General features: G+C 49.0%; 1 protein-coding gene across 1 annotated transcript in view; it reads right to left on the bottom strand.

Moving 5' to 3' along the window:
• LOC119168363 (uncharacterized) overlaps positions 1 to 27935 on the bottom strand; it is a 75938-nt gene that overhangs the window by 16192 nt on the left and 31811 nt on the right. Inside the window, exons 8-13 of the mRNA XM_075866924.1 lie at positions 19667 to 19736; positions 13779 to 13887; positions 6447 to 6618; positions 5010 to 5073; positions 1949 to 2196; positions 136 to 355 (exon numbers count right to left, since the gene is read on the bottom strand). Coding sequence (XP_075723039.1) covers positions 136 to 355; positions 1949 to 2196; positions 5010 to 5073; positions 6447 to 6618; positions 13779 to 13887; positions 19667 to 19736 — 883 coding nt within the window. The remainder of the gene's footprint in view (positions 1 to 135; positions 356 to 1948; positions 2197 to 5009; positions 5074 to 6446; positions 6619 to 13778; positions 13888 to 19666; positions 19737 to 27935) is intronic.

Below are 27935 nucleotides of genomic sequence, written 5' to 3'. Positions count from 1 at the left end.
CCGGTTCCACCTAAACCACATAACCACACCGAGAATCGCTGCCGCCTACATATCTGGCCCATAATGCAGCTGGTTAACAGTGCGTTAACCAGCTATACCTGGTACCAGTTAACCAAGTATACAGTGCGTGCTCACCCGGTAGCCATGGAAGTACCGAACGACGTCCTCGTGTACTGCTTGGCGACAGACTTGAGCACGTCGAAGGCCGGGCCCCCGTCCCGAGAAACGATGGCCTCCGCGTCGTTGTCGTATGTGACGTCAGTGTAGAAGATGACATCGCACAAGCCGTCAGAGGGCACCATACTTCTCACCACTCCAGATTCTCCGTAGGAGCACACGAGAAGTTTAGGCTTGCCTGTGCGCATAATAAATGCAGGTTAGAAGAGTTATCGTATTAAGGGCTCGAAATATCTAAGTGTTTACGTCGTTCACGTTCGGCTGCGTGAATAGGTGCTTCTGACCAAGTATTGACGGAAAACCAAGCCCCGAGAACATCTACATACGATTTTAAAGTAGCCCCACCAGCTTATTCGAGCTGACAGCCCCCGTGCAACATCGTCATTGCATGAAGCTCTTAACAGCAGTTCAAGCATCTTTTAGTAAAGGCAACTTGAACCGTATAATGACAATTTAATCCCAGCCAACTCAAAAAGCGGTGCAAGAGCTTCTTGAGATGCTGAGCGATTGTGATGATGTCACCTTTGGTACGCGCCAACATCACCTTAATTCGACAGCAGCACCACTTAAGCGCAAGCTCTGCGATTAGTCCCGGCAACGGTATACCCAGTCTGAGGCCACAGCTAAGATTTCGTAATTCAGTCGTAGAACTTTCAGCTTCTTTCCACCGGCTTGAGCCTCCGTTGTACGTAAACAGCGCTGCCGCAGTTCAGAGCAGCGAGCGGATTAGCAACCTCCCGTCGGAGTGCAGCGCGATTCCGCGTAAAGAGCCGATGATGACGTAGGTTTCCACACGCACACTTTTGACCCGCTCGCGTGAGAAAACTTTTCTTCCACTCATTCAAAAGTTGGTGCTGCAATGATTACGGGACAAATTAAAGGGTGCTAAAGTCCCCCCTTCCCCCGAAAACCACTAAAGATACGAATAACGATCGCGAGATTCTGTCCAGTCTTAGAGGCACAATTCGTGACGCCAGCTGTTGGTCACGGCGCGAAGCCTTTCGATTACTACTTGTAGAAGCATTAGAGGGCCTCCCCAATGTCATTACGGCCTCAAGCCCTTTTATTTCTTCGAGGTGTCAAATGACAGCAGCGCACAACTCGCTAACGGCACATCAACGTAGACACTCGGTAACGAAACGAAAACTGCCGTTTCTTCGATGAGCATTGCTTCTATGATCTGCACTGCAATCGACGTCATAAGTGCGGCATTCCAGCGGAGCTGGGAGCCAAAACTCAGAAGAGGCCTGACCGAAGTCTTGTGTGCATCTCCTCACTGTCTCACAGGAGAGGACACCTCAGCAGCGGTGCACAGGGAAGGAGCACGGGAAAATGGAGAGGGGATCATAGGTCACGTGCGTAAAAATATTGAGTGCACCCTCACAGCCCGCTGCCGTCAAGGAAGTCCAGCGGCTGTTAAAGGCTGCTTTCGCAGTCGTTTCAAGGACTTCCACTCGGCTGTGCAAGTTCGTGATTAATTGCAAAACTGTCCTTAATTTTTTTATTTCAAGCAGGATGTTCCGTCGTCACCCTGCACTCTCACAATATAGCTAACTTGGTTAAAATTGAGGCGACAAGAAGCTGGTCGGACAGTAGCCAAGTAGCCGATAGTTTTTTTTTCTGGCTCCGCGTACCTTAAAAAATACCTAAACCTGACGACACTGCTACGGAGCTGTATGAAAATAAAATAAACAATCTCCAGCAAAATGAGAATAATAAAAAAACAGCAGTGAAAAGGTTGAGCAAGGTGAGTTGATGTAGTTAGCCTTACTTGGGGCAACCTTTACAGCCGACATTCCAGCGGTGCGGCGCCCCTTAGAGCGATGGCGACGAGATTTGCCTTTCTTGGTGGGGTGGACGGGAATCACCATGTATTCAGGATTGGGGAGCATGATTGTGGCCTCGACCTTTTTGGTTTTGGCATCGAAGAACGCGATCCACTTCAGATCGGGCCAAGCAAGATCGTCGTCGGTCAGGGTGAGTGTGGCAGTCTTTGCACCCGGCGGAATCATGGAAGGACTGGGCGGGAAATGAAAAAAAAAATGCTTTTGTTCTTGTGGAAACGCAATCATGACATGAAGCAGTTTCGGAACACATGCGCTTTCACACATCACATGTATAGACAGGTCCACTGTTAAAGGAAACACCTACGTGAGCAGCATGTTTAGATTTCGTTATCAAACGGAATCATAGCGGCTTAGATATGCATAACTGGGGGTTGAAAGTTCAGACTCCCCTGACAAACTGCTGACTTGCATGAAGAATGTTTCTTAACCCACTTGCTCTTAAAGGACCAGGAATATTGATGGTGTGCATTCGAGTGTTCCCCTTAACAGTGTACTATACTGTACATGGGTGGTACGAAAAAAAAATGTGCCAGATATATAGAAAAAAATTACAGAATGGTATCCGCTTGCCAACTTCCGCGTTTCCTTGACTGTGGCAAGAGGCACCTTCAGATGCGCACAAAAATCGTGGCAGTAGCAATAGAAATAAACTTCTTAGCCAGTGGAAATGGGCGGTCGAGTTCAATGGGCGCAACTGAGTATACAGTTCGCTCTGAAGAACGCCCTCATCGACGACACTGTTTCCCTCGTTGTTATCAACCTCACTTCGTTTCGTGGAAGCGCTTTCTTGTCGAGTGACCAAGCGATCAACGACCGCTTATCCTCTATCCCCGATGCGAGGGAAAACGCAATAAGTACAAAGTGCTCGAACGGCGAGATAAGCGCGCGCGCACGAGCGCCCACACCATGCGTAGGCGCGCGCATCGCAACGCGTGGGGCGCCAACTTTTTGAGCGCGCTTAACGCACGCCCTTCGCGCCATCTCGTCACTGACCACGTAAACACGCTTCTGCATTATTATGGCTACACTACCTTTTTACTTGCTGTGTTGTATTACAATTACAATAAAACTCGGAGTACCTCCAACTGCATATGGTGTATATAAATTGGTCATAGGTTCGAAGTCCGGAGACAAACTTCTCGTTTATTTGCTATCTTGGTATTGTATGAGTGAGTAACCACACGTCGCCTGTCCGCTCCTTCATATGACGTGAATTAGGGGATAAATTGACAAAGAGATTGCCAATTGCAAAAGCTTTTTCGGCTGTAGCAACGATTTTCTGTAACCTCTACAGGCGCGACTCGCTTTCGCCACTTTCTCGGACTGATGAGAAAGCAAAGACAAGAAATGTGCAGCTGCTAATTTTAGTTAAAGTGCTTCGTTCGACGGGTAGCTCGATGTGCCATGTTCCAGCACTAACTTTATAGGTGTAGCGTTTCTTTGCTGAAAAAGAAGACTGCCAAAAACGAACTGCACAGATTATACGCGCTTTGATTCCGCGGTGTTGCGAGGGTTGACACTGCTTACCTTGAAAACAAAAAAAGCCTCCCTTTTGCTCAATATTCTGTCAATAAATCTTTAAGCGATTGCGTTTACCATCAACGCAAGTTTTGTAAATGACGCTCCTCGAAAGAAAAAAAGAAGCAGATGTCAAAGAGAGGAAAATAATTGACCCCAGATTCTGTTACTCGATTCCTCACTAAAACCTGCTAAAAGTAGTGGAACCGTTGATGAAATGAATATGGAGCCATAAGCTCACATAATGACGCATTTACATCTAGTAGCTATTTTTAGAGCTTGTACTTATTCATCTCGTGTCAACTTTTAGTAAATGGTATGACGCTGTTTATCTACAGAAAACGGGGGTGATTTTCGCGGTATCGAATCCCGGCTGTGGTGGCTGCATTTTCGATGGAGGTGAGGAAGCTGTAGGCCCGTGTGCTCAGATTTCGGTGCACGTTACAAAAAACCCTAGGTGGTTTCCAATTCCGGACCCTTTACAACGGCGTCTCTCATAATCATATGATGGGTATGGGACGTTAAACCCCACAAATCGGTGAGTCAAGCTTATGACCACCATATTTTTCTTTACGAAGTTTAGATCCACAGTGAGTATGCTAGTAGGCCTTTCTGAGGTTGTGGTTGGCCTGCAAGTTTGCCTGTGTTGCCGCTTCGCGCGAACATTGGGCAGCTCGGAGTGCCTTTAGCCGTCAGGGTATATGATATGTATCAAATTGTACACTCGCATACAAGCGAAGTTCGTTGAATAAACTAAATATTTTGTGGCACGCGCGCGCCAGTGTGGGTTTAGATGTTAGCAGAACTTGCGAAAGTTCTATGTAAATGTTACTCTCTGGCTTGACTATAGCTTGGCACACGTACGAAAAGTCACGCTGTTATATGCCTGAATGTGGCCACCAGGCCTTAAAACTGCGTGTGACTTTCAGCATTAAAACGAATCTCTTCCTAGTGAAAATTATCGTAGTGATCGACGCCGGCGAGATCTGTTCCAGCGGCTACACCTGTGGCCACCACTGCTGCATTAATCCCGTCACCGAGCCAACTTACAACGCTCATGGCCGACATTCCTGGCGCCCAAGAATGATATTTGCGATAGTAGCACCTCTTATTTTCTAAATCGGCAATCTACTGTCTCCCTATGCGGCCACATTGATGTATGTTGAGGTAAGGGTATTAAAAAATATCTATGATGCGTTCCAAGGCACCACATCACTTTTTTAGGGCTCTCGACACCACTTCCTCCATTCAGATCAACTGATTAAAAAATACACACCGCATTTCGACATGAGGTGTTACATAGTACGACTTACCTAGACCGTGGCAAAAAAACAACAACAGTAGGGCTACAGCAGCTGGCTAAGAAAAAAAAGTATTCTTGAAGGCCCTGCAACAGCCTCGATAGCGTTGTCTGACCATGCTGGATAAGTTTCGTGGGGCTTCATGAAAAGATATTTCTCAACTTACCTAATGTCAATGGCATCCTGATCGTCTACGGGATGGTCAGACTTGCCAGCCCTGATGACGTAATCTGGAGCGTTGAAAAGTGAACAGCGCAAGTAAAAATGATCGCGAACTTTCAAGCATTGGAAAAGTAAAGTGATCTCAATGCAAGGCTAGCAACCTTGATACTGGGACACACGCTCTGTCGAAAGCCCTTGTCTTCACGTCAGAAGAAATGCGGTCCGGGTTAGACGTTCTCGAATAAAAGGAAGTTAAATGGAGCGTTTTGCAAACACAGCTTGACGATCTACATTAGCGGCGGAATGGATTGTTCGGCAGCAATATACCGTGAATGATAATCGTGAAGATACGGTGAAGGATAATCCGACCAGATCTGGGGAGCAGGAGCTACAATCGTGGTCCCGGAGCAAAATTCATGACGACGGCGGGAGAGCAGTTAGAAATCTATTGAAAATGATCATCCATCTACGCACAAAGCGCAGGCTTTCAACTGAATTTCACTTCTTGAAGGTACAGCACCGGTAAGGCTTGAACAGAAACAATCGCACCGATAATCTTTGTCAATATTTTTTCTTGATAATTCATTTTCTTCATAATGTCAATGAACGTGATCTGACACAAGTGTCACATTGAAGCAGCCACCGATTTGACTATAGAATACGACCGGCCCCATGACAACGCAGCATTACATACACATTCACTGTACTCAGAACGCAAACGTATTATTATTATTATTATTATTATTATTATTATTATTATTACTTTAATTAATAACGTACAGGAAGTGCAAATACTTTCTGCAACATGCCTCGCGAAAAAGCATCGCGTCGCAATTTCGAAGTGACTTTGGGTTCAAAAGTCGTCACTGAATGACGCGTTTTTTTTTTCGACCCAAACAGTAATGCTTGCAGCAGTCGAGAATTGTATTGCCAGGCTTTTGTAAACGTCACTGCCAGCATGCTTTCAGGCGTGATTTGGCGCAAAATCGTGCAAGTAGATGTAGTCGCCGGGGGCACTTGACCCTGCCAAGATTTTGCTGTCTCTGTCCCCGTGCAACACCGTGTAATGGAGTAGTACTGCAAAAATGAAGTTTAACGGAGTTCAGTGATGTAACAGGGGCATTCTCGAAGTTCGTAGGATGAGAGATGAAGATGCGTCGTGAAATGGGCACGTAGACACCAAGTCGATTTGAAATGGATGTATGTGCTGGGTGCTGCGTTGTGCACTCATTTCACTCTGCTTGATTAGCCGAGATTAATTCCTTAACCAACGGGTACACAATTTTATACATGATGTTGTAGTGGGCCGCCAGACTTGTGCCCCCGACCCCCCTATAGCACCAGACTTGTACCCCCCCCCCCCCCCCCCTGCAACACTAAACAAGTGCCCCCCCTTCCCGACAACACCACTTCCTTTGCGAAACTTTTCCGTACAGCTTACCGGTAAACTTTTCGTCCACGTGGGCTCCTTTAATTTTCACTGTGATTGTGTCTACAAGCGTGACCGCGATCGCATCGACCATGTGATCAGGAGATTGCAGATTATTTATGTCCAGGTCCATTGCCTTGGGAATCTCGACATTCGCTGGTATTTCCACATGTCCGAAGCTCGTCTGCGAGTAGAAAATCACACTTTCAGCCGAGAACAACGCGGCATGCGAGTAAAACGCCAATTCAAATGCAGGCCACATGGATGGTGCATTGCCAAACTCGAACGCTTGGCGCGCTCGGCCTGAATTGACATGTCGCCGAGGCAGCGGTACATATCGGCAGCGGAAATCTGGTGCCTCCGCCTGTTCGGGAGGGTGCAGAAACCATATCACGAGATTTATTTTGCCCAAGTGCAAAGAGGGAGTTGGCAAAAAAAACACTATCAAAACAAGAAATTGAAGCATGCATGAAACGCTGTGGTACAAACAGAGGAATGCAAGTATGCCTGCAAGAATACTGATGCTAGGTACAGTAAACGTTTGGGTAATGTGCTTTAAGTGTTCATGGCTGTCGGGAAATACCTGAATGTGTCGTTCGAAGTTCCTATTTCTGGATCATTTTGCCATTGTGAAAACGCGTGCTGTGTGCGGTCGGTACTACGACCGAGTATCAATTAAAGCTAGGCATTAGTGCAGGTTACTGCCCTTAATGGTTGCTTGATTAGCTAAGATTGATAAACTTCTGAAGCTACGGGCAAAAATTATTTCATTTGTGATAGCAAATATATGGACACTCTTGGTTGAATTTTGCCACCGGCGTCCGCGTCGCCGTCACTCACCGTATATGCATACGTTATCTATATATATTATGACGGGGCGAGATCTAGGCTTACAGTATATATAGCGTCCACAGAGAACCGAACAAGATGGCTGAGTTGCCTCTCGCGCAAGCGTTAAACGCACAAGCGTCTTCGTCCTCTTCGCAAAAGTGCTACGCTTGCTCCTGTCAATGATGCACCGTAACATCACTCCCCAGCGGCGGATGTTACGGCGCTTGGTACGGCGGCAGCGAACTAGCAGGGTGATACGGTCCGAGTCTGGAAACGTGGACAACGTCCGTCTGGAGTGAGGGGGTCGAAGAGGCATTGTTTAGGGACGTGATCTCGTAGCTCACGTCACTGAGTTGTCGTAACACTTTGTAGGGGCCATGGTAGTGTGGTAGTAGCTTCCCTGATAAGCCGACTTGGCGGTTTGGCGTCCAGAAAAGTACCAGAGACCCCGTAGGCAAGTGCACGCTTTGGTGGCGACTGTCATAACGGTTTTTTTTTGTACTCTTGCGACAAGTGCAGCCGATCATGGGCAAGCTGACGGGCTGCATGGGCTCGAGAAACGACATCGCTGGCGTACTCAGTTGACAGGGGGCAGTCGAAGGGAGGAGAGTGTCAAATGGTAACGCTAGATGTCGGCCAAATGGCAAATAAAACGGAGAATAACTATATAGCTGTGTCGTGCCGTGAAGGGTTGTACGCAAAGGTGACAAAGGGGAGTGCTTTGTCCCAATCGCGGTGATCTGGTGAAACGTACATAGACAGCATCTGCGTCAGCGTTTGGTTCAGACGCTCGGTCAATCCATTTGTGTGTGGATGATAAGCGGTGGTAAGCTTGTGCTCACAACCTTACCACCGCTTATCAATATGCTTAACAATATGTAAACGCAAGAAAGAAAAAAAAGTTGGCAGATCCCACGTACAGTGGGAATCGATGATATGCGAAGCGCGAATAAGGAAGGCTGATATGTTACTTTAAAATCACCACAACGTACGAGGTGGAGGTAAATTATATTGTACATGACTTCAGTGTCATGATCATCATGTTTGGATGTGTCGTTTACCTTCATCATCTGTTCACGTCATGTGATGCCAAATACAGTATATGTAAAGCTAGCAAAACAACCACGAGCACTCTATGAACGTGTTATATGCTCACACGCGTGTCATGATTGTCATCTTTGCACCAGTCATATACCTTCATCATCTATTGACGTCACGTAACAGCAATTTTGGTATATGTGGAGCTAGCGAAACGGCCGCGAGTGAATCATGAAGGGCCCGATAGACTTCAACGTAACCTTGATGCGCGCGCACGCTGGACACAGCGACGCTATAAGTTAGTGAAATCTTAGAACTGTATAGTCTGCGCCAGGCGCGACCAGCGTCCGTTAGCGTTCGTCGGCAAAGCCCGACGCCAACGGCGCAAAACGTGACATGCTGCATTTCACGCCCACTAGGTTACCCACACAGCACTGCGTCAACCTCTTTACGTGACGGAGGGATGCCGCACGCACTGAAACGCGCATGCGTCAAAGCAACGCAACGCTGCGCCCACCTGCGAGTATATGGCAAGACCGGCGACTGGCGCGGCAACGCGGGCGTGACGCTACGAAATGAACGCCAGTGAGCACGTGCGCTGTGTCAAGTGGAAGTGTATTGGCACCTTGACTGTAGCATGTAGTCATGTTGTCACATTACACGCATCTACGCATCTCATGATTTTCATGTTTGCATCAGTCACATACCTTCGTCATCCATTGACGTCACGTAGTACCAAATTTGACATATGTGAAGCAAGGAAAACGGCTGCGATCGCATCATGAGTCTGGCATGTAGCCATGTTGTTACATGACACGCATGTCCTCACTATCATGTTTGGAGGTGGCATTTACCCATGTCGTCCATTTACGTAACCTAATACCAAATTTGGTATATGTGACGCTAACGAAATGGCATGAAAATCAAGACATCCATGTCATGATTTTCATATGACTAGTCAAATATGCTCGTCATACAGTCATGTTTTGCCATACCAAGTTTGGTAATGATACCATTATCCAAACAGCTAGGAGAGCTAAAATATAGATAGATAAGATAGATAGATAGAGGAGCAACGTCAAACGTGGCAATAATTAACAGCGAAAATGCCGCATATACGAAGTCACGCACTGCGCCCCTCGCAAAAGAGGTGCTACAGTCGCCGCGGCGGCAACAATATCTATCTATCTATCTATCTATCTATCTATCTATCTATCTATCTATCTATCTATCTATCTATCTATCTATCTATCTATCTATCTATCTATCTATCTATCTATCTATCTATCTATCTATCTATCTATCTATCTATCTATCTATCTATCTATCTATCTATCTATCTATCTATCTATCTATCTATCTATCTATCTATCTATCTATCTATCTATCTATCTATCTATCTGATCTCATGATGAGCTGGCGGCCGTTTGGCTAGCTTCGCATATACAAAATTAGGTACTACGGAACGTGAATGCATTACAAACGTATGTGACTGATACAAACATGATAATGATGAAATACGTGTCATGTAAGAACATGACTACATTACACACCCAAGGCGCCAATACACTTCCACGTTACCAGGAGCGCGTATGCGCCGGCGTTCGTTTCTTCGTGTCACGCCAGTGATGCCTCGCCAGGCGCGTGCCGCGATGCGTTGCTTTGACGCATACGCATTTGAGTGCGTTCAGCGTCCTTCCATCACGAAGAGAGGCAGACGCAGCGCTGTCTGGGTAACGTCATCGGCGCCAAATGCAGCGTGTCGGATTTCGCGCTGGTCGCCACCGGTCACGGGAGAAGCGCCTTGCCAGCGGAGGGGACGGACGTGCGTCGCATGAGCTCCATACATCTTGGCCCGTTTCACCGCAACTCTTCGCCCTTTCTTCGTGAAACTTCCCCAGTGCATCTGTGAAGGTGAGCGGATAATTTTAACACCTTCGGAGCGGAATCACTCCCGTTTTTGACACTTCTAAACCACTTTTGTGCTTTGCCACGCCGTCGACGCGACGATGGGTGTATCCCCATTGATGGACGCACGGACGTGTAAAGTGGCTATGTGCCACAGGGTATGCGAGATGGCGGAAATTTGAGTGTTCTCTAGATGGACGCACGGACGGACAGACAGACAGGCTGGCAGACAGACGTGTAAAGTGGCTATGTGCCACAGGGTATGCGAGATGGCGGTACTTTGAGTGTTCTCTAGATGGACGCATGAACGGATGCACGGACGGACAGACAGACAGACTGGCAAACAGATGGACAGGTAGACGGACGTGTAAAGTGGCTATGTGCCACAGGGTATGCGAGATGGCGGTACTTTGAGTGTTCTCTACATGGACGCACAGACGGACGCACGGACGGACAGACAGACAGACTGGCAGACAGACGGACAGGTAGATGGACGTGTAAAGCGGCTATGTGCCACAGGGTATGCGAGATGGCGGTATTTAGAGTGTTCTCTAGATGGACGCACGGACGCACGCACGGACGGACAGACAGACTGGCAGACAGACGGACAGGTAGACGGACGTGTAGAGTGGCTTTTTCCCACAGGGTATGCGAGATGGCGGTACTTTGAGTGTTCTCTAGATGGACGCACGGACGGACAGACAGACAGACTGGCAGACAGACGGACAGGTAGACGGACGCGTAAAGCGGGTATGTGACACAGGGTATACGACGCGCGAGATGGCTTGTAATGCGTGACCACGACCTCCACCACCTGGTTCAGGCCTTTGTTCTCAGCCGCTTTGTTTATTCTCTACCGTATCTCTTCCTTTCTCGCACCGAGGAAGACAAAGTCAACTGCCTTATTCGTCAGGCGCATAAGTCAGCCCTGTCACTTCCCACATCTACCTCAACTGATCGGCGACTTCGATGGGTGTCCACAACTCCCTCACGGAGCTGACGGAGGCCCATCGCACGGCCCAGCTCCTCCGTCTCTCTCGCACACGGTCATGTCGCGCACTTCTCTCCACCCTTACTCTCTTTCCTCTATTGCCTCTTTCCATCTCACTGCCTATCCCTTCCCACGTCTCGTCCCTTCTAGCCATGGATCCCCTCCCAAAGAATATTAATCCCGAACACCACCCCTCCCGCAGAGCAGCGCGAGCCTCCGCGCGCTCTGGCGTAAGTTCGGAAGGCAATTCGACGTGGCCTATGTGGACGCCTCCACGTATCGCCATTACGCAGCCCATGCCCTCGCAGTCACCGACAACTCCCTCCGACCTATCGTTACTGCCTCCGTCTGTACTTCCACCTCTGTTGAGGCTGAAGAGGCAGCTATTTCCCTCGCCATTACACAAACCTCAGCAGAATACATTTCATTTCATTTCAGACTTAGGTAGGACGGGTGGCAATCCCAGACGCACACATCCTGCTGTCTAGCACCATTTCCTCTCGCCCCATTCATATCATCTGGGTACCTGCTCACGCGGATCATCCAGGCAATGAGGTGGCCAATTCTATCGCTCGCGATTTGACCGACCGAGCAAGCCCGCCCCCTCCCGGGATGAATACACGAGACGTGCTTCTCACTTACCACGGCATCACGTTGCACTACCGCCTGTCCCACCTCACCTTCCCCCCACCACACCAATCCCTTTCCCAGCACCAACAACACCTGTGGCGCCAACTTCGGGCCCGCACCTTCCTTACTCCTGCACGTCTTGCCCTATCCCCCCCCCCCCCCTGGACCGTACTCGCCGGCCTGCCGCTGTGGCAGCTCAATCGCCTACTATGAGCACATACTTTACTCCTGTCCGCCACATTTGCCCCCTGCCTCTTGGTACCTCAGAAGTCCACAGCAGTGGGAGGCTACTTTGTCCAGCACCAGACCGGACCTGCAACTTCGGCTGGTGACTTGGGCGGAGGACGTCGCGGCTAGGCACTGCCTGGACGCCACAACCGGCAGCCTGAAGGCCGCCTACTACGCCGCTTTTTATTTTCTTTAAATATTATTTTACTTTCTTGGCCTTCTGACGAATAAAGTTTTTCACCTACGCCGGCCACGGTGACGGACGCTGGTCGCGCCTGGCGTCAGACTATTGTGTGTTCGCGTTTTCCTAGCGTAGCGTCGCTGCGCCGAGCGCGCGCACGCGTCAACGTTACATCGGAGTATATGCACGAAAAGGCTAGCGTTTCCAACGCTTTGCTAAGACGGGGCGGTGGTGGTTCCTACCCGTAGCCTTGCGTTCCACACCTCATCACCTTTTAGACGGGCGCGTACAGACGTCTCAGAGCCACGCGCTTCGTTTTTCAAGATAACTGTCAGGTAGCGCTCATGTCTCACGTTTGACGTTACTTGATGCGCTCGTTCGTCTCCCCTGCGCGCTCGGTCCAGAATACCATTCACCGATTTTTTTGCGCAGAACATCAAATAAATGTTTTGTTCGCTTTCTCCACACGCAAGACTATCCTCTTTCGATGACATTTGCCGACTAACATGCAGATACGGGGCCAATTTTTTAACATCTCGTTCTTTCTAGCACCTTTAGCCATCATTGATTATGCGATAACTCTTCGGTTATTTCGAACACGCGCTATTGCGATTCGAGCGCACATAGAATCGAATAGAACGTTGGTCGATTCGTTATTGTAAAGCTTGCCGAAGCACAACCCAATTTTAGTGGAGTATACCTAATTAGTGTTTAAACCGACACAGAAATAAATGAGGGAAGCTTGCACTACTTTGCGCAAAGCTTGGTGCTATGTAGCAGATTAGCTTCGGCTAGTCGGGCTGTGGATAAGGAACCGCAACGCCCGTGGTGATCGGCGTTGTTGGTCGAAGAAGTGTCAGCCAGGACACGGCTCGGTTGTGGCCTGGCTGCTTTTTATCACAAGTTGGTGCGCAGCTGTGGTGCCTGCTATGGCAACGGTGCAGCAGAGATTTATTGTTAACAGACGTGTGACTGCCAGTAGTGAGCAACGTGAATTCTAGGGAAGGATGGGAAGGGAAGATAAGCGGGGGCGTTATTTCGGAGGCCCCATTGTTGGTTAGCCTCCAGCCGGACGTAGTACCGAAGCACCAGGACGCACGTCCGAGTCCCAAACATATCCATGCATGTCCGATTCCGGTTGCTCTAAAGAATTTCTATACGCATCGCCGTAAGCAAGCTGGAGTTAAATGAGGCAGCCTGTATACTTTCAGGACGTTAGCGTGACACGCTGGTGCGCGGACAGGGCTCGATGGACAAAGCCTTGGTGCTCCTCCTAAAGATACTCCAAAACAAGCGCCCATCGTGTCAGTACAATTGATCACAATGTCACCACGTCATTGTCACCACGTCATTGGTGTTCGGAAATATTATGCGGTACATCAAGTAACAAATGATGTCGTTCACTCATGAGTAGTGGTGGGTAGAGAGCAGCGGTAATCGGAATCCCAGAGGATACTACTAATAATGCGCACGCAGAAACTGAACGCCAAAGAACATTCCATAACGGGTACGCTCCATCCCACAGATTAATACTTACTGTGGCCTGAACGCAGTAAATGTAGAAGTACTTGAACTCTGAAACCTTTTTCCCGTCTTCTAGTTTGATCATGATATCTGCATTGTTGTATGCTTTTAGTTCCTCGGTGCTGAAAATAGAGGGGAAAGAATGGCTTGCATTAAAAATAAAAACATTGAAAAGGTTTCATAATTTGGTTCTGGAGCAGTGGTAATAGAAGATATTTTCAAAGACAGAATCAGGTTGTTCGGAGCTAAAATTATTCAGTGTATTTTTCAAGTCCAATTTTTTAACAAACGCAGCGATCTCGTAAAGGTACACCCACATTTTCTGCGAACGAGTCTCGAAAAAAAAAATGGTTAGGAGATATTTTTGAAACCATGAGTTTGCAAGCAGCATGGAAAAAAAAGTATTGGCAGCGCGCAAGAATGACTCCGCTTGGCCTTTGAGGAACGAGTTTTTTGTATTCGAAATCACAGCATGACCACGAGTGAAGTAAAGCAAGAATGGTGGGAAGCAACGGCAGGCTGCCGCACGCGATCGCTTCATCCTCATTTACCACACCAGCTTCGTCTTCTTTGAAGAAAACGGCACACCACACAGAAACACGTCTACGTCACCTTAAGCAGGTGCACCACCATTCAGGACATTTAACCGACTAACACTGCCAGTGGCCATCGCTTGATACTGGTGACCGCGCTGCCGGTGACCATGACTATAGCACAGATAAACAACTGGTGCCTCAATGCTCACGCGGCCCCGCCGCGGTGGTCTAGTGGCTAAGGTACTCGGCTGCTGACCCGCAGGGCGCGGGTTCGAATCCCGGCTGCGGCGGCTGCATTTCCGATGGAGGCGGAAATGTTGTAGGCCCGTGTGCTCAGATTTGGGTGCACGTTAAAGAACCCCAGGTGGTCTAAATTTCCGGAGCCCTCCACTACGGCGTCTCTCATAATCATATAGTGGTTTTGGGACGTTAAACCCCACATATCAATCAATCAATCAATGCTCACGCGAGAGACATAGAACGTGATCCCGTTCTAACCAAAGCAGACGCACCGAGTCTGACGGAAACGTGCAAGCCCACAGGTTCAGACACTGTTTCATCATGGCACCAAGATCAAAGACGCCGAGGACTGGTTGGTTGACTTCTAGTGCGTAGCTGCCTTGAACGAATGGAACATGAAACGACACGGCCAAACTAGTGTGCCATTGTGAGCAATAAGAGCTCTAACACGCGAGTGCGAGGCAAGTAGCATCAAAACAGATATAACGTGATACGTGGATGGCACTGTTGAAACCAGCCGGGAAATAACGGGTGCTCGATCACTGTCCTTTGGCACTCCCGCTTCGCTATAGCGCAGCGGTCAAACGACAGATGATTCTGTGCGATCTGCCTCTAGCGAAGATAACACGAAGAACATTTCACGAAAAACGAAGTGCAAGACGTACACTAAAATGCGCATATCATATTGCTCACGATAGTACTTCTACTTGGAGGACAGATCAGGTACATGATACCTGAACCAGAGGACGAGATGACGTCGCGGCGCCAATTCTACTGCCAGCTGCTGGATACTTACACCACTGCTGATCGCCAAGAAAGAGCGGAACGAGTAATCCAGGCCCGTATCGGGATGCCAAATGAAGCTGCGACTATTCCTACGGGCTGATCAGAGAATGATAAGACAACTTCTCCTAGGAAAATACGTTGCGTCACCTGATGCAGGGAGCTGAGGAGCAGCTTCTTGCTGGCCTTGTACGGAGCCCTCTGACGATAGCCACCGAATTCGTGTCCGAGACCCTCACGATGAAAAAGATGCTTCAGCCTCGATACACCCATTGCAAGCATCATCAAGGACGAGCTGCACCAGGCCCTTCGTGGCCCTGTGAGTCTCGATAACACCACACCCGCCCCGGCTGACTACCACCATGCGACACACATGCGGAAGCCTTGAAACGCCCTGCTCCCTCTTCCCCGCTAGTTCAGGCACCACCGACGGTTTCGCTTCAGTCGGCGCAGCCGCTCCTGTACTACAAGAATACACGCATACCGCCACCTTTCATTTACACCGATCCTGCACATCTTGCCGAGATACCAGCATGTTTACTCGACGACAGAAGCGCGTCGCCTCGGAAATGTGATGTTTGGCACACTCATGATCACCGACCTCTCTTTCTACCGCGGTGAAGCGGACCATTCGTACCGCCATTGCCCATACCGGCATTTCGGGCAGCGGGGCTTCTAAGCATTATTCAGTGCCTCCTCGGTATTTCCAACGACCTCGGGACATTGACGACTACCTGGCTCTAGCAGCGCATGCCACCGCCTTTCTCGTGTATTCGAAATCACAGGATGACCACGAGTGAAGTAAAACTGCCGCACGCCATCGCTTCATCCTCATTTACCACACCAGCTTCGTCTTTGAAAAAAGCAGCGGGCAGACTGTGAACGGCACGCTCACCGTCGCCGAGGTGCTTTCCAGCTCCACCCTAGTCACATGCTGGCACGCAGTCCTGCAGTGCCCGCCGGGAAGTCTAACGAAAGCAACCTTTGGAGGCGAGGTCGCTGGCAGTCTACGAGCTGAAGACCTCCGATGGGCGGCTTTCTCTGGATATACCGGCGCTGAGAGAAGGCCACGCCGGCAGTCCTTTACTGGATACCGGGGCTGACTAATCGACACTAAACGGGAAAATGACCACACTACGAAAGCAGGTAATCACGCCCTGGCATTGCTCCGTGACAGCTGGTGACCACATCGTCTCTCCGCTTGGAACCTGCACGAGTAGAGTTCGGGTCTGCGGTTGTGTTTTCGTAGCAAATTTTCTTGTGTTGTGTCAGTGTTTCCGTGACGTCCTTCTTCGTGTTGACTTCCTGCAGGAGTATGGAGCTGGTATTGATCTCCAAGAGCATCGCATCAGCTTCTCAGCCGACCGAGCGATCGACGAGCAGCACGACTAACAACGTGTCGACGTTTTTCGTGCTTCTGCTGACGCTCCCTCCAAGAGCCGGTGTTATAGTAGACCGACGTTACATGCTGTGGATTGCGAAATGGTGAAGCAATTGCAGAAAGTAGCTTTGGACACCCACTGGCTCAAGGTGTTTGTGTGGATCGGAGTATCATACATCTCCGGGGTGACCGATCTCCACTGCTGGTTACCAATATCAGTAACGAACCCTTTCCGTGGCACATCGTTAGCGTTCGCAGACGAATTGGGAAACGTTCCCACCTGCTTCACATCGGAAGCAGTGAGGGGCGCGGATGCGTCTCTTGACAATATTAATATTTCTGGCCTACCATGGAATAAATGAACATAACTGCGCAAACCCTTGCTTGGATTCAAGTCGTGCTTCACCACTTCCTCAAAAGTGCGCAAGACTTCAATCGGTAGGCACAGAATCATCACTTACGATGACGCCCGCCCAGTACATCAGCACCCCTACCACGTGTCAACGAAGGAACGCGAAGCCATTCGCACGCAAGTACGAGAAATGCGTCGTCTTCAGTCGTCCTAACTGAAAAATAAAGACGGAACGCTACGCTTTAGCATCGATTACCGGAAGCTAAACAGAGTGATTAAAAAGGACGTGTACCCACTGCCACGCATCGATGACTCAGACAGATTACGCCACGCCCAGTACTGGCCGATTTCAGTTTATGAGCGAGACCACGAGAAAACTGCCTTTGTGACCCCCCAATGGTCTCTATGAAATATGAGTATTTCATATTGGTTTGTGTTCAGTGCCCGCAACTTTCCAGCGAATGATGGACACTATGCTTACTGGTCTGAAGCGGCAGACTTGTCCTGTACAACTTGACACATTCTCTTTTTTTCTGAAACATTCGAGCAGCATCTTCACAGCCTCAGCGGTGTACTAGAGCCTATTCTATTGATAGTGTCACTTTGGCTATGAAGAGCTCAAATTCCTCGGCCATGTAGTGAGCGGAGTCCCACCCGATTCCGAGAAGCTTGCCGCTGTAGCCGCTTCCCGCCTCCTACCAATAAGAAGGCTGTTGGGCGATTTCTGGGCTTGTGCTCCTGTTATTGATGATTTCTTAGAGGGTTTTTGAAGACAGCGGAACCCTAGACCCGCATTACACGAGACGACACACTGTTTGTATGGGCTACCGAGCAACAGGCTGCTTTTGCCGAACTACGACTGCGGATGCAGTCAGCACCCGTTCTTGCTCATTTCGACGAAGATGCCGACATCAACATGGCTAAGAACGAGTAATAGCCTATGCCAGCTGCTCAATGTCCCGTACCAATGTAAATTACACGACTCCAGAAGAAGGGCGTCTCGCAGTAGCATGGGCGATCACCAAGTTTCGCGCGCACCTATATGATCATCCGTTAGAAATGGTGAGGGACCACCATGCCCTCTGCTGGTTGGTGAACATACGTGATCCGTCAGGGCGATTGGCCCCGTTGGAGCTTGCGTCCACTGGGATTTGAGGTGAACATCGTTTATAAATCTGGATGGAAGCACGAAAACGCTGATACACTATCGCGTGCAGTCGTGCATTTAATCAGTCAGGAAGAAGAGAACTATTATGGTTTACTAGGCGTCCTTAGCTCATCGGACTTGAGCAGACGGCAGCGAGAGGATGAAGAGATTCGACAGCTCATCGACTATTTGAAGGGTCATAGTGCCGTTATTCTGCACCATCCATATCGCGTCGTGACGTTTTTCTGCTTCCGGGATAGTGTCCTGTACAAGAAAAACACCCGTTCTACGAGCTACGCTTACCTCCTTGTCGTTCCGAAGGACACGCGGGACGACGTCCTCTTCGCGTGTCATGACGAGCCCACATTTGGTCATCTAGGCTACTCGAGAACACTCGGCAAGCGTGAAGCAGCACGTTAAAGCTGTCGTGAATGCCAGCGTCGAAATTCGGCTCAAGCAAGCCGGCTGGATTACTTCAACCAATGGACCCATATCACAAGTCATTTGACCAAGCCGGCATGGATATTCTCGGCTCATTTCCTTTATCGACCGAAGGCAACAAATGGGTGATTGTAGCAGCTTACTATCTGACAAGCTATGCCGAGACAGAGGCGATACCCCTAGCCACGGCTTCTGAGGTAGCGCAGTTCTTCATGTGACACATTCTCCTGTGTACTAATTGGTAACATACCCCTTGCTCATTGTATTGCCTACCCTCTCCTTAAAGCGCACCAGTGGGGGCGACGAACGCGGTGCTAGCAGAGATCAAATAAGCCGGCCCAACTCTGTCGCTTGATGGGCGCATAGAACGGTATCACTGGGTTCGAGTTCTTTCGTCGATTGCTGCTCAAGCAGAGAGGAAATGCCCCAGACGTTTTAAAAGAGCATCACGAATGAAGGATCCCGTAGTGACGTCACTAAAACTGCGATGTTGGTAAACCGCATGGCACGCGCACTGTCACGTTTCGCTTTAATGTTAATAAGTCACTCGCTAGTTATTTTGTTGCTGACGGGCAAAGACCAATAACATTCTGGACGCATCGCAATCATACTGAAGCATGTCCAACGCGATGTGATCACGGTGCCTCCACGTCCTTTAGGGCACTGCAGGTGTTGATGAACCAGTGCACTGTGGATCTGCGACGATCTGGTACATTGAATAAACGCCGGAGAAGGGAAACGGCTCTTACTCGAGCAGCAATTGTGAAGTGATTCCCAAAAACGTGGTCGCGATCAATGGCGCGCGTGCTATCTCGGCAGGTAGGAGTGGACAGCCTGTGTATCCCTCTACGTGCGTTCGAAATCATTTTTCCTTAAAGCGGCCGTATTCTTTTACACAGGCGTTTCGTAGAGATTGAACCGTACTTCACTTTGTATTACACACCATTGTTGCTATCACATTCATTGCTTCGCCCTCGCACTGAAAATTCAAGTCATTCGGTAAGAAAGTAAAAGCACTCACTTGCCATTCTCGTCTTTAAGCCGAACGCCATTTTCATCAATCTTATCATTCGAGACGTAGAAGAAGGTCTCTATAACGAAATAAACAACAGTTTTGTGAGCAACAAAGAAATGTCAGCCGCGTCACAAAATTGACAATATGCTCTCATGCGCGCATGTACCAACAATTTCGTACATGAATGAGCCCGACATCTGCAGTATACTCGTGTGCAAAAGTACACGGACCACGGGAGCGCGTACCTAAATCACTGTCTGCGCCATCTAGTGGCAAACTGTTCGCTCTCGGATAAGTGTTCTGCATGACGAGACCGCTGCCCAGAGCATAGCTATGACGCAATTCGTCAGAGAAACGCTCTCGACAACCGAAGACTCGCCACAGACGGCGCAGATTGTAAAAGTACACGGATGGCATTGATTGATGAACTTTTGCTCACGAGTGCACATGCATGACGTGGCAGACGTTCAAACCAGTGCCCTCACTTGAGGTTTGCTGTGTGTCGTACATATATCGCAAACCAGCCCCTCATCTTTATCTTTTCTTTTGTTGACCTCATCAGCTTTGCAATGAAAACTCCTATACTGCTGCAGGATTTCCACCGGCTATCCAGTGAAATTCGTCAAACGGCGAGTGAAAAGTCGCCAAAACTAACCATATTTCTTAAAATTCTACCAAACCGCTCAACATATGTGTGGCCTGACTGGTAATAAAAATTCCTAATTACGCACAGCCGCCCAAATATTTAGCTGTCTTGCGCAAGCGCCTACATTTTTCTGCATCAGCGCCGTACGACGGAGCCAAGTAGTGAACAGAGAGAGATAGTAAGAGCATGGCCTCAAAGCGCGCTCAGCTGGGCCCATCGTCGGCTTGGCTGTGCCTTCGTGAGAATCTCGCCTCGCATTAACTCACCTCAGAAGGAAAAACAACTATTGCCCGTATTTTATGTACCGAAGATCAGCAACTAAACAAGAAAATGAAATCAGCGGATATGTCACGCGCCCCCACGCATGAGAAGCTAACAAAGGTGGTAAGAGGGCCGATAGCTACGCCAAACGTGCTGCAATGCTTCAAACATATCGAAATGCCATCGCTAAGGGAAGCTGGCAAACAAAAAACGTTGGCTCAATTCACACGCGAATTCTCACTCATAAGAAATAATCTTCGTTAACTTCGTAAATTGTAGAGAAATTTCGTTGCATCTGAATAAAACGAAACGTAATGCATTCGCGATGAATTTTATGCATGATGTTCGTTCCAAAGTGCGGAAACTTCCACACTTCGGGAGTACGAGTGCTATAACAAGATAAGTTGCCAGATAGCTTCGCAAGTTCTTCCAGTAAGAAAGTGTAGTGTTTAGCACTAAAATAATATTCCCGCAAGAGTAATTTTGTAAACGCCCAGTGGGATCCTTCCAAGACGACCGACAGCCAGCAGAGTGCGCGGTGGTTGCGGCGGTGAAAACTATATTTTAGTGCGTGGTGGTCTGTTATGATGGTGAAATGACATGTGAATAGGGCCACAATTTTCCTACGGATCAAACGAGAGCGAGGCATTTTGTTTCGGTGATTGAGTAGTTCCCTTCGGCGGCGGATAGGAGATGGCTCGATAAAATGGGCGCACCCGATGGTTGAACGGTGGGCCATAACTGCACCGGTTTCGTGGCCACTGGCGTCGATGCGGACTTTGCAGGGGCGACAATGCCCAAATTGGCCACAATAGGTGGTATTAGCAACGGGATCAGTGTAGAGGATACTGTAACCGCATGCACGCAATTTCTTCGCGACAGCGACAAACGACAGCGACGAGGGACAAGATTTGCTATCGCAGAGGCCCATTCGTCGCCGGTGCTTGTTGCGTCGTGCTTTTATGGAAAACTAGAAAATGTCGCTTGTCGCCCGGAAGCCAGCGTGGCGATTTCCGAAAACATGGCTGCGCCTTGGTCCCTCGCTTCAGTTGCGATTCGCTCTCGATGTTTGTTATCCGCGGGTACTTCAAGAAAATCAAGGTGTCGGCTACCTATTTTACATTCTCACCTCAGGCGGGGAGTGATAGAGCGGCCGTATTTTGTCCTAAATCTTCTTATTGAAGATTTGTTTTGATGTCTTGACGCTTTGTAGCAAGCGGCAATCGGGTTGCTTGCTACAATGCGAAATCATCGTGCGAAGGGCGTCGTTGCCGTCGTGGCGTACGCTTCTGGGCAGCCTGTCGTGGTTAAACGCGAGATTGCAAAATAAGACGGCCGTGAAGAGCTTTTCACTGCCGTCTTACAAGACGGCCGTGAAGACAAGACAGTAATAACACAAGACAGTAATAAATTTGGCATTTGAACATGTGGTTGCAGCCATCGCGCCGCGACGGAGCAAGTTTGTCGCGGCCGCTTTTCTCTGTCGCTAGGAAATCGCATGCAATGGGTTAGGACTTAAGGTTGTCAAGGTAAGACAGACATATTGGCCACCCACGCAAGGAAGTACCACACCCGCTCGGAAGAGGCCGGAGCAGTGCATAACCGTAAGGGCGTGACCTTAAACTGGAAACAATCGTCTGGAGTCACAAAAGCGATCTTTTCGTTCTCCATTTCGTTGACAGCAATTTCCCAGTAATTCAGAGCATTGTCAATACACGGTAGTGGATAAAGGTCTGTTTTAGCTTTTTTTTAGTGATCTTGTTCAGATGTCGGTAAAGAACACCGAATTGCCACTTTGTTGACAAGAACTACGGGATAAGCCAGTATGACCGTCGATGCACCGGAGAGGCATCGCTGGTGTTAATGCGGTGCTTTGCAGCATACGTTTGCCCTAGAGGATGAGTAGAGAGGGAAGGGTAACATAGGGAGGGAAGGCAGGCGTGATACGGCAAAACGTCTAGTTCATTCATTTGTTTCACATTAAGAGAGCGGCTTGCTAGTGAAGACTGGAAAAGTCAATGTTGTGGTAAAGCCAAGTGACTCTACTGGGTCGGGGTTGTAGTGGGCTGATGAGTGGACTTTAAAATATGGCTGGACATGTGTGCGAGTTGAAGGCCACGTGCTTTAGCAGTGACCCAACATGTGTCGAATTCGTTCGCATTGAAAGCAAGTCAGGCTGGGCATGTCCGCGAGTTGAAGGCCACGTGCTTTAGCAGTGACCCAACATGGGTCGAACTCGTTCGCATTGAAAGCAAATCAGCCTTTAGTCGGGTGTCTTCACACATGGTGGTTCTTCGTGCAGAATGGTTTGTATGAGCGATATGGTTGACAGAGGATCACTCTGCGCCAGTGCCTTCAAGGGTGCCGGTGATATGGATTCAATTTCGTGGCGAAGGATTTTTTATAATGTCGTCAAAGTATGGAGTGTGCTGGGTGTGAACATGTGCGCAGCACAAGTCCTCCCAAGTTAACGTCACAGCAGTGTGGTGAAGACTGGTGAAGTGGTGGGCAACGTGACGGCTTTAGGCTTCCTCAGAGAGTTTACACCGCGAGATAGCATCTTGAACCGTTGAACAGCTTTTGAAAATGAAGTAAATGCCGTTGTCTCAAAGCGCCTGAGCACGTGCACTGCCTTGTTGGCTTTGAACAGGGGGATGTCAAGTTTGCGAGAAAGGGTCAAGACATCTTGTATATACGCACCAGTGGCGACTCCATCGATGTCTGAACACTTATGTCAAGTTCTTAGCGGCTGGCTTGCAGCCGGCAGATTGGCCCAACAACTCGCGTATGTTGTATGCGCTGCAGCTGGTTATCGTTTTCGTATTGTGGAACCACGCCTGTCATTTTCATTACCGGAGTGGTGCTGCCGGTGTCAGTGCAGTGCTTTAATGAACTGGTTTGCCCTAGCGGACGGGTTTGGTAGGGGTAGGAGACGGGCAGATTGGGCATGTAATGTAGCTGGAGCGACCAACATCAAGGGGAGATGACGCTGCCGAGGGTAATTCTCCTAGCGTTCGTTTTGTGTACAAGTATCTGCCCTTTTGATTGAAGCTAATTAATAACTCTCGTGTTAAGGATGATAGTTCACCGAGCGCAAATTAGAATCAGCTCTTCTGCAGGTGCGCGATCACCATATTTAGGTGGCCTTTCATGTAGGTTTCAACAGTTGCAAACATAGAAACAACATCCGTGGAGAGCGCTTAAATTAAGTAGGCATACGGACTACTTGATAGGCGCATAGGCATTTACATATGCAGTGAGCGAAACAGGAGTCTGCTTAGCGGGAAAGCATATTGGCTGAGGTGGCAACAGGGTAAGCGTCGGTATTTTAGATGCGAAGCATCTTAGAGCGAAGCACGGTGTAAGATACAAATATCTTACACCGAGGAGTGGGGTGAAATCCTATGTGCGGTGGCGTGACCACCCCTCCTCGCTCTCTCGCCTGGCAACGCTGACGAAGGCAGCGTCTGCTGACCAACGCTCGCTCCACTAGGCATTGTAGCTCAACCGTCTATTCTCTAGGCATCCCTCCCTGTGTCGCCGGTGTTGTTTACACCATAGAGTTTTCCAAAATCAACTACAGGAGACTACGTCGCTGCGATCGTTCAGCGACCATGAGAATGATGGGTACTACACACATTTCCCTAGTCTTCGTACTTGCGGGCAGCGAATCGGCTTCGTTTATTGCTGTGTTTCGGTTTTGTTTTGAAAGAAAGATTCAACCCTTTTGAACTTTGTGACCAGATTTGGAAAGGTAAGTCTAAAAGAATAAGGTGGTGAAGCGCAACCGCTGAACATTTGCTGATTTTTGTTTCATGAGAAAACAACTCCAAGTCGCACGAAACTACACGGAGCGAAAAGCAGGCCAGAATTACGAATATTAGACAAACGTGTGTACTACCCATCATTCCCATGCTCGCTGAAGCGCCGTGCGTTGCAGCTCCCATAGACACTAGCGCCAGAGTTCCCTCTAGTGTATATTAGGAAACTCTACGGTGTACACCTTCACTGCGCATGCACGTCCCCTCTCCTCTCCTACTCTCTCTCGCTCTCTCGCCTGGCAATGCCCAATGCAGGTAGTGTCTGCTAGCGAGTTTTGCAATGCAAAAAATGCCGCCGCCATTTTTCCATGGAGAAAACTTGAGTATGGTGGGGGTATCGGGTCAATGTTGCGTAATTATGTATGGTTTGAGAATGCTTACTTGTTATTTCATCTTTATTATTCTTATTCATTGAATGAAGAAGTGTTGCCTTCAACGAGTGGTGGGACGCTGGTGTGCAATCCAGAGCAAGTTTCATCGCCTATAGGGGGCTCACGGGGTGGTTCAATATGGCGTCCACTGAGAGTATTGTAGTTAGGGTTGAAGTCGCTGAGCACATATGCGGCCTGAACTGCAGTGTTTCTTTTTCGCTTCGCGATGACTCTACCTTTTGCAGTTGCATATTATGCACCACTTAGACGCTTCAGAAACTCGGATACGATGCCTCGTTGAAGGCGAAGAGGTCCTGAATGCCAAACACATCACTTGTTGTGGCGTGAAGGTCTGCAGCCGATATTTTCGACGCATCTTTGAAAAGGGGTGCGCTGCAATTGCTGGAGTGAGCGGATGCATATCACGTCGGCTCCGCAGTTTTCGCTTGTTTTCGTGGCGAAAATCATCAAGCGTCATCACATATTCTACATCAGCAGAACGAGCTCATCACCAGGAACCAGGGGACACGCAGCTCCAGGCAAGGAGGCGTTGCTCCAGGTGAGCATTTCAATTGTCACGAAGATACGGCCGTTTTTGTGCCAGGAACGCGTAGCAAGAAGCCCAGCCCCACGCCCGTAGGCACGTCACCAGCGTTCCCACTGATGGTGCGTCGGCAGCCCAGCCTCGCGTCTGGTGAACAGCGAAGCACTTTTCCTGCAACCTTCTGGCCGCGGCTGGCGTTCCGTAGAGCCAAGTTTCTTTACATTTGCTGACCATTCTCACAATTCTCACAATAATGGAAGTCACCGTAGAGGAGCACAGTGTCACAGAGGAAGAAGTAGATAAGAGCAAGGGATGGAAAGAAGTCAGGAACAGAAGGTCAAGCCGGCAAGACTCCCAACATAACGGGAGCAACTCGTCGCCGACGCGGTCTGTTGAGCGCAACGATGCACCCAGGAAAGGAACACTAGTCCAGATACGCAAAGCATGCAGGATGCCACATTTTTCAAGAGGGCGTTACAAGATTGCCATCAGACCAACTGGAGGAATCCAAATATCTGGGCACGGCGTGGTCAACCTAACAGCGGTGGTGCAAGATACGGCGGCATCCCTTAAGAGGAACGGGAGGAGGATATCATCTGCCCGAACAACTATCAAAATATTCTGATCGCCAGTACACCTGATCAGGAGCATACCAATAAATATCAAACTATAGAACGTATCAAAGTTCAAGACAAGTTTTCCGAGACAAATGCTTACGAGACAGCGCCGGACATGACGGCCAAAGGAGTCTTCAAAGGAATCCCACTCAAAGAGGGCCCAAGAGACATCACAGCAGCTATAGTTACTACCGAAAATCCAACGTTGATTGGCACCGCAGAGACTCAGTAACACTATCACAGTGATTGTGTTCTTTGACGGACACATTTTCCGATACAGGGCAGCTCTGCACCGATGCTCACTATACTGGAAACAAGTGGATTTCTGTCGCAAATGCAACAGACTTGGACGCAGGGGAGACGTGTGTCCCAATCCTGACAACAAGCTTTGTGCTGGTCGTGGAACACCAAATCCAGAATAAGGTCATCGATGGGAACACAAATGCCAGCTATGCGGTGCGGACCATGCCACCGCAGACAAAACATGCAAGGCCAAATTAAAAAAAAAACATTGTGAAGCAGAGACTATGGCAAAGACTATGACAAGATTATGAAGACTACATCAAGAGAAGAGAAGGCTGCTTTTCGCGGAAAATCTGGTCTCCCAGAAGCAAAGGAACTGCGCTCAAGGTCCAGAACAAGGTTGAGCACGAGATCAAGATCTCCATCGACCCGTCGATCTTCATCCCATTTTGACTCCAGAAAACCGGGGACACGACGCCAATCTCGATCCAGGTGTCGGTCCACAACAAGGTCACCCACTACAGGAGATCCGAAATTTAAGGTGAGCTGGGCAGACGTGGTCGAGGGCGCGCGTCCGAGGGTTGACGGGGAGACTGCCATTACCAATGAGTTAAGGGATTTAAGGGACAATAACGCGCAGCTGAGGATAATGCTAGCACGTATGAGTGGTGAAATAAAAATCTTCAAAGAGAAAAAATGCCCAGTAGGCCAGGTAACTCCCGCTCCACATGCGAGCACAAAAGAAATAACTGACATCCGAGAGAACAAGATGGACCAAGGGGATGATTCCCCTCCTCTCAAACTCAAGGCTGAAGCGAGAAGTGTTAAACAAGATGACGCAATGGTAGATAGAACATTAGCTGATATAAAAAAGACCCTTGAGGAGATAAAAAATCTAATAAAAACGGGATGAAATGAACCAAATGGCTAAGGCAATAGCGATGATTATGAATAGCTTAGAAGTTCTAGAAACAAAGCAGTTACGAGGCAATGAACTCTCCTCCAGCACAGCAAAGCGCCACAATTCATATCACATCCTCAACCACAGAAATACATAAGATCACCCTCTCGCCAACCTCCCACTTCCATTCCAAGGTCACAACCGCAATGACGCGGCCAAAGAAAGCTTTCCGAATGTGGCAATGGAACTGTCGAAGATTAGGTCGTGAGGGCAATTTTCAAGCACCGTAAATAAAACGGGGACATGCTAACACGAGCGGTACACCTTCCAGTGATGGCCACGGTTCCACCAACAGCTACGTGGAGGGCTTTAGTCGATGCAGGCGTGAGGACGTTTTTGAGTAGGCGACACAGGTGAGCACTCATTATGGACACTTGAGCTCCAGTATCAACTAACGCCGTCAAAGAAATGCCGTCCACATACATCTCAATCAAGTTCGTATTAGTGGGGAGTGTCAACGGAAGATTTGGATCAGTGGATATTGATGCAGCACAACCTACCGGAGCTGCATGGTCTAGTTTTTCGTCCGAGAGGATCCATAGTTGACCGGCGACGGCTAGCGGCGTGGTTGGGGCGATGGGGAACGGCGGCGTTGAGGTGCCGGCGAGCGAGCGGTGGAGCGGCTGTTAGGGACGTCGGAAGAAGGGTACACACGACTGGGCGAATACCGACGGGAGTCCTCGTAAGGCCGAGAAGAGGAAAATGGGCTCCAGTTTGAGGGCGTCAGAGTGCTGTGGCAGTAGTGGGAGATATGGCCAACTCGGTGGCAGTGGAAGCAGATAGGTTTGTCGTCTGCAGTTCTCCATTCCCT

The sequence above is a fragment of the Rhipicephalus microplus genome, chromosome 6, assembly GCF_043290135.1.
Source record: "Rhipicephalus microplus isolate Deutch F79 chromosome 6, USDA_Rmic, whole genome shotgun sequence".
In the NCBI taxonomy this organism is placed as follows: Eukaryota; Metazoa; Arthropoda; class Arachnida; order Ixodida; family Ixodidae; genus Rhipicephalus; species Rhipicephalus microplus.
This window is presented reverse-complemented; position numbering and strand designations above follow the sequence as displayed.